Here is a 6853-nt window from a genome sequence, read left to right as displayed (position 1 = left end):
CCTCAGAGACGGGGAAGCATGTATGGCTTTTCTGGGAAGTTTTCAAAACAAATAAACAATCAAACAAACAATTTGACATGTTGAATTTTGCTGACGGCTTATCAAAGCACATAATGTTAACTCCCCTTTTTCTTAGAAGATAGTCATGAACCCAAATGCTGCAGCTTCCTGAACTGCAGCTTGGGAGAGAGGGGGAACCCAGGAGGCAGCTTGTGATGGTTCTGGGCTTTGTTTCCAGGAAGGGAGGAAGAGAGGTCATCCCTTGATCCTCAAACCCAGCACAGAGCTGGGCACACGGTGGGCGCTCCGTGGTCATGTGCGGGCTGTGGAGTGGACTGTATCACTCTTCTTATTGAGATACTTCCCCTGAGTCCTTGGGTGGGCTTCACTGTCTCCATCACCCAGACAACCAGAACCTCTCCAACCCACCTTCCACTCCATCCTTTCCAGAGTTGAGCCCAGCTCTGGCAGGGCCGGGGACAGCTGACTGGCAGACAGATGAGTGTGCCTCCTGGGTCCTGCCAGACAACGATAGGAGGTGGCCATGCCCAAGGAGGGGGCCAAGCCAGGCACCACCCACTGCCAGATAAGCCTGCCACTTTAGCACTTTTACCATTTCAGATTATTTTTAAGGTGTGTTTAGTAGCCTGGAACAAACTTACTGCCTTGAGGGCAAACCCAACCCATGACTACTTGAGGTTAATGATCTCTCCTTCAAAGTTTGAGCCCAGCAGCCTCCTAGATGTATATAAAGGGATTTATTCTGCACATGTCTGCAGTTTGCTTCTCTCTTCCTCTGGCTCTCAGTGGCCTTGTTTAACTCTTGCACTTTCCCCTCACCGAGTTTTCTCACCATGAGCAGACAAGTCTGCAAGACACCCGGTGGCGGGAACCAGGGCTTCCCTGTCTGCCCCGCTGTGGTCTCCGGCAGCAGCAGAACGAGCTGTGTGGCTTGCTCTGGGGGAGCCGCCGGAGGGGCCTGTGGGTTCCGAGGCGGAGCAGGAGGCTTTGGCAGTCGCAGCCTCTACAACCTGGTGGCAACAAGAGCATCTCCATCAGCGTGGCTGGTGGCTCCCGGGCTGGGGGCTTTGGGGGAGGGCGCAGCAGCTGTGTCAGTGGCTTTGGGGGTGGCTATGGAGGTGGCCTCAGTGGTGGCAGAGGAATGGGAGATGGTTTTGGAGGAGCTGGTGGCTTTGGTGGAGTTGGTGGCTTTGGCCCGGGTGGCTTCCCTGGGGGACTCCAGGAAGTGACAGTCAACCAGAGCCTCCTGCAGCCCCTCAATGTGGAGATCGACCCCCAGATTGGGCAAGTAGAGGCCCAGGAGCGAGAGCAGATCAAGACCCTCAACAAACAAGTTTGTCTCCTTCACTGACAAGGTGAGGAAGCTCTGACTGGTAGGTTGGGGACTTTGAGTTTGATATTTACATACAGCGCTTAGGACCAATCCCGAGTGGTCCAGGCTGGAGGCGGAGGGGTTAGGCAGCATTCTTGGGTCTGTGAAGATGTGCAGGGCTGATTGTCCACATGGTCATGGGAGTGGGAAAGACAATGGTCTCCTATTTGGACCCAGACACCCCCCAAGTCCTGCTTGTCTGACTCTCCGCTCACGTCTCTCACCTGTTGCCTTATCCAGCCTGGGCAGGGGGTGCTGGCAGCATGGGGCGAGGACCATGACCTCTGGCAGGGAAGGGTGTGACCCAGAACTGGGGGCTTTTCAAACATGGGCTACCCTCTGGGGCTTTCCAGGAGGCCTGCTGCCTTCATGTGCTGTGCCAGGCAAAGGAAGTGGGCGCCCTAGAGATGGGATTCAAGAGGCTCATGTGGAAGCTGAGTCCCAGGGGGCTGCTGAGACCCTGGTAGCTCAGTCTGCACCCAAACCTCGTCAGGAAGAGAAGGGTGCTCGGTGACCTCCAGACCAGGAGAGCTCATAACCGGCTGTTTCTCTCCCACCGTGACGATGATAGCAGTGTTTCAAAAGTATCAGCTCCCAGTGATTCACATGCTTTGAAGGGCTGGAATGTCAGTGGCGCCTCAGGTGGAAACGACCCTGTTGAGGTTTAAGCACCTTTTTTGCAGCACGTGTTGTAATTTTGGAAGTTAGAGTGGAGTCATGAAGTCCCTGGGTAGGCTGAGGGCTCATCTTTACAATTCTCCTGCTTCCAGGCAGGGGTTACTTCCAGTTTCCCCACCCACCTCTCCTTCTGTAACTTTCCAAGCCATTCTGCATCTTTGGTGTCCTGACTGATGTGACTGACTGTACCCTCTCCAGCTACAGTAGGGGCTTTCTATGCCTTTGTGCTGGGGGATGCGGAGACACAGACACCCAGTCCTGCCCTAGCCAAGGCCCCTCCGCTCCTCCGCTCCAGGTGTTTCCTGATGTTGCTTCCCCCAATGCACTGCAGGTGCGGTTCCCAGAGCGGCAGAACAAGGTCCTGGAGACCAAGTGGGACTCGCTGCAGCAGCAGGGCACACGTTCCACCACAGGCACCAACAAACTCGAGCCCCTTTTTGAGAACTACATCAACTCCCTGCGGAGCTACCTGGACGGCATCCTGGGGGAGAGAGGCTGCCTGGATTCAGAGCTGAGGAACATGCAGGACCTGGTGGAGGACTTCAAGAAGAAGTGAGTGAGAGAGGCACAAGTGGGAAGATGCCACGGGCGACCCTGTGCCGGAGTCCCAGCCCTCTCACTGCCTTCCCCCCTGCCCGCTGGGTCACTTAGCCTACTTTCCTCTCTATCTTCACGGAGGACAGCTTGGTTCATTGGGTTTCTCCTTGCCTTCCTTCCCGAAGGATAGTCCTTTACAAATAAAATTAGAAGTTTAGAGTTGAAGAAGCGCTTTTTCATGAGCCAGGCTGGGGAAGATCCCAGTTGTAGGATCTGAAGGATGCTGGGACAACTCACGGAATGGTGACCAAGCACCCCAGTCTGCCTGAGATTGAAGGGTTTCCCAGGACTTGGGACTTTCAGTGCTACAACTCCACAGTCTGCCTGAATGGATGGGGATGGTTAGTCCTCCTAACAGGGAGACTGTGAGAGGGTGTGTTCATTTAAGAGGGGTGGGAGAGGGACAGAGGATCGAAGAGAGGCACTTCCAGAGTTTCAGAGAAGAGTGATGTTTATGACTACCTCAAACTCCAAACTCAGCGACTTCTTTCTTTCTTTTTTAAATTATTTATTTATTTATTTATTTATTTATTTATTTATTTATTTATTTATTTATTTATGGCTGTGTTGGGTCTTCATTGCTGCACGCGGGCTTTCTCTAGTTGCATCAAGTGGGGGCTGCTCTTCATTGCGGTGCACATGCGTCTCATTGCAGTGGCTTCTCTTGTTGCAGAGCACGGGCTCTAGTCGCACGGGCTTCAGTAGCTGTGGCACGCAGACTCAGTAGTTGTGGCACACGGGCTTAGTTGCTCCGTGGCATGTGGGATCTTCCCGGACCAGGGATCGAACCCGAACCCGTGTCCCGTGCATTGGCAAGCGGATTCTTAACCACTGCGCCACCAGGGAAGTCCCAGCGATTTCTTTTTAACTCTTACGGATCTGAGGATGAGATCAATAAACGTACAGCTGCTGAGAATGAATTTGTGATCCTGAAGAAAGTAAGGGCTGTGTGTGAGGTTCCCGGGGCTCATAGGCACAGGTTTTCAGCTGGGCTGGGGGCAGCTCCTTACTCCTCGGCCATGGTGCTGCCAAGTTCAGGCTATTGGAGCTAAAAACAGAAGCCAGGTGCATCTTAGTCCGGAGAGGTCCCTAAAGGAGTCAGTTCATTTGTTTTTAGTTTTTGAGTGGGATGGAACTTCCATCATCCCAGTGATGTGAATCACTCCTTCATGTGGAGACCAGCCTCGGACGAGGACCTATCAGTCACAGCCCTGATCCTCCTGACTCTTTATTGCTGCAGCTGCAGTTTGTTGTGTGTTCCTTGGAGAAATAAGGCCTTTATGTGTCTGTCTTTCTCAACACGTGGACGTTGCCTACATGAACAAGGTGGAGCTTCAGGCCAAGGTGGACGCCTTAATGAATGAGATCAATATCTTGACGACGCTCTATGATATGGTGAGGATGTTTCCTACTAAGAGGGGGAAACAGGGAGGGAGAGACGTTTTCAGATTTGATATGTAGGGCCCAGGAAGACTGAGCCTAGAGATAAGGCCCCTTGTTGGGGTTCTGCAGGGGGAACTACAAACATGGGATTCTTTGAGGAGCTGGGGGAGAGGGTGGGGCAGGTGCACATTCAGAGCTGACTTAGTGGACGGGTCTGTTGACCAGGATTCTCTTCAGGCCTCTGTGTGCTTCTTGCAGAGGCCCCAAGAGTGGACAGTCCCCTCTGTGTTGGCAGCAATTGTCCCAGATGCAGAGCCACGTCAGCGACATGTCTGTGGTTCTCTCCATGGACAACCACCGCTGCCTGGACCTGGACAACATCATGGCCGAGGTCAAGGCCCAGTATGAGGAGATCGCCCAGAGGAGGAAGGCCGAGGTCAAGGCCCTGTACCAGACCAAGGTGTGAGCTAGGCACCTCTCAGAGGACACTCCCAGAGGGTCTCAGGGAGGCTGTGGCCCATGGGACGTCTGGGTGGTGGCTATTGGGTGTCTCCTCTTGGTTCTTCTCTTTGGAGACATCCCTGTAATGGTTGTTCAGTTGCAGAAAGTGCTGCCCCCTGGGGGGAGGTGGTTCCACTGTCCCCTGCAGACCACATGGGACGGACTCCAGCTTGCTCAGGGACTGCAGGGTGGGAGAACCTTCTGCAACAACCAGATGTCCTCTTCCCTGCTGCCTCGGAGGTGTCCCTGCAGAAACATAATTCGGTGTCATTTGAACAAAGTGCTTACCAAGTACCTCAGAGTTGGCTGGGTGGTGTTAGTGATGGAGAAACAAGTCAGGCAAAGCTGCATAAATACCTCACCTTCCCTTCTATTCTCCAGTTGGGCAAGCTGCAGACCACGGCCGGCAGGCATGGGGATGACCTGAAGAGCCCCAAGAGTGAGATCTCGGAGCTCAACAGGATGATCCAGAGGCTGCGGGCTGAGATCCAGAATGTCAAGAAAAAGGGGGCGTGGCCACGGATGCTGGTGTCTAGGCTGGCCGATGAGGGGTGGGGGCTCGGATCTTAGGACTGCTAGTGTGGAGGGGACTTCTGGGGTCATCTCAGGCAGCATTGGCCTTCAGGGAGTTCGAAGACCAAGCCAGTCTTGATGGCTGGTAATCCACAGGGGAAATATCTCCATGGATGAAGACAGACGGAGGTGCTAAGGAAGGAGTGACGTTGCCTGACTTGCTATGGGGTAATCTATTTTAAGACTCAGAGAGCCTGGGACCCTCCTACTGGGCTCATCCCTCCTCCTACCTTCCCCGCTCCAGAACGCTAAACTGCAGACGGCCATTGCCGAAGCTGAGCAGTGTGGGGAGATGGCCCACAAGGATGCCAATGCCAAACTCCAAGAGCTGCAGGCTGCCCTAGAGCAGGCCAAGGATGACCTGGCCTGGCAGCTGCACGACTACCAGGAGCTGATGAACGTCAAGCTGGCCCTGGACGTGGAGATCGCCACCTACAGGAAGCTGCTGGAGGGCCAGGAGTGCAGGTGGGCCTCCACTGCCATCTCCCCACCTTCCCTGCCCCAAGTCACAGGCTGAGGGCCAGATAAGTGACCAAATGAATGAGGTGGAGGTCTGCTTTTTGCGAGAGGCCCCCAGCTTGCACAGGCCTTGCCGGGAAGCGCTTGCCTTTGCTAGTTCCCTCCCTCCCTACGCGGCCAAGTGCATACGTAACCAGCATACACAGGGGCTCTTGTTATGGCCCATGGAAGGGCGGAGAAAGAGTACTGATCTGCCAGGTTTCTGAATTCCGTTCTGGTTGCCGTTTGTCACTTTCATCCACGGACTTGTTGGAAATTGGCTTTGCGATGGAGCTATCCTTCCCTTGCTTTCTCAGACAGGATGTCTGGAGAGTGCCGGAGTGCTGTCAGCATCTGTAAGTAGCCAAAGAAAGCATGACAGCGCGAACTGGTTCTGAAATATCTGTACTAATACGGGGTGGTAGCAACTAATTTAAAAAATATTTCTATAGTGGTTGGAGGGTTTTTCTGGGGGCAGAAGGGACAGCAGATATGCTTTTGTACTTGTTCTGGGTTCAAGGCACTATTAATAGGTCTATATGGCAGATGGGGATTATCCAGTAGGGAGCCTGTTAATGGGAGGAGAAATTCTGGACAATCTCCAAGGGGGTCATCAAGAGTTCATCTATGTGGAAGGAACCACTGGGAAATTCAAACTGACAACACTGCGGGGGTGATCACCTCATGACACCAGAATGTATCACAATGATCATCAGGTGCAAAGCTGCCTTGATCGCCTCCCAATCATCCTGAGCCCAGGGGATCGTTATAATACAGGCAAGTGGGTGCCGGGAGCTGATCGCTGTACTGTCCTCTGCCCTGCAGCCGTGGTCAGCAGCAGCAACACGACCTCGGCCTCAGCGGGGGGTTTCGGAGGCAGATACAGCGGCGGCAGCGGATTTGGCTCCGGCTCCTGGGGTCGCTTCGGAGTCAGTGGGGGAGGCTTCAGCTCAGGCAGCAACCGTGGCGGCAGTGTCAAGGTCTCCCAGTCCTCCCAGCGCAGCTCCAGATAAATATCGCTCAGGGGCACCGCAGCCATCCCAGCGCCTCCTGTCCCCATCCGCTCCTCCACTCGGCCATCCGCAGCCGCCTTAGCGCCCTTCCCCACCCCGGCCCCAGCCCCTGCCGGCAGCCGCTCTCTGGGCTAGAAACCCAGGGTCTCTTGCCCCTCCGTCCTGATCCCCAACCAAGCACAGCCGTGAGAACTTCAGGCTCTTCGGCTCCAGCCTG

The 6853-nt window shown here is 54.5% G+C and overlaps 1 protein-coding gene across 1 annotated transcript; it reads left to right on the top strand.

The window, feature by feature from the left end:
* The first annotated feature begins 854 nt into the window (after positions 1 to 854).
* Positions 855 to 6636, top strand: LOC118902563 (keratin, type II cytoskeletal 3-like). The gene is given in 11 exon segments (XM_036867049.1): positions 855 to 1029; positions 1032 to 1348; positions 1350 to 1376; positions 2403 to 2642; positions 3553 to 3607; positions 3969 to 4063; positions 4347 to 4511; positions 4934 to 5056; positions 5367 to 5590; positions 5945 to 5979; positions 6449 to 6636. Coding segments are annotated over 11 exon segments (1644 nt in total).
* Positions 6637 to 6853: the final 217 nt, after the last annotated feature.

The sequence above is a fragment of the Balaenoptera musculus genome, chromosome 10, assembly GCF_009873245.2.
Source record: "Balaenoptera musculus isolate JJ_BM4_2016_0621 chromosome 10, mBalMus1.pri.v3, whole genome shotgun sequence".
NCBI classification, from domain to species: domain Eukaryota; kingdom Metazoa; phylum Chordata; class Mammalia; order Artiodactyla; family Balaenopteridae; genus Balaenoptera; species Balaenoptera musculus.
This window is presented reverse-complemented; position numbering and strand designations above follow the sequence as displayed.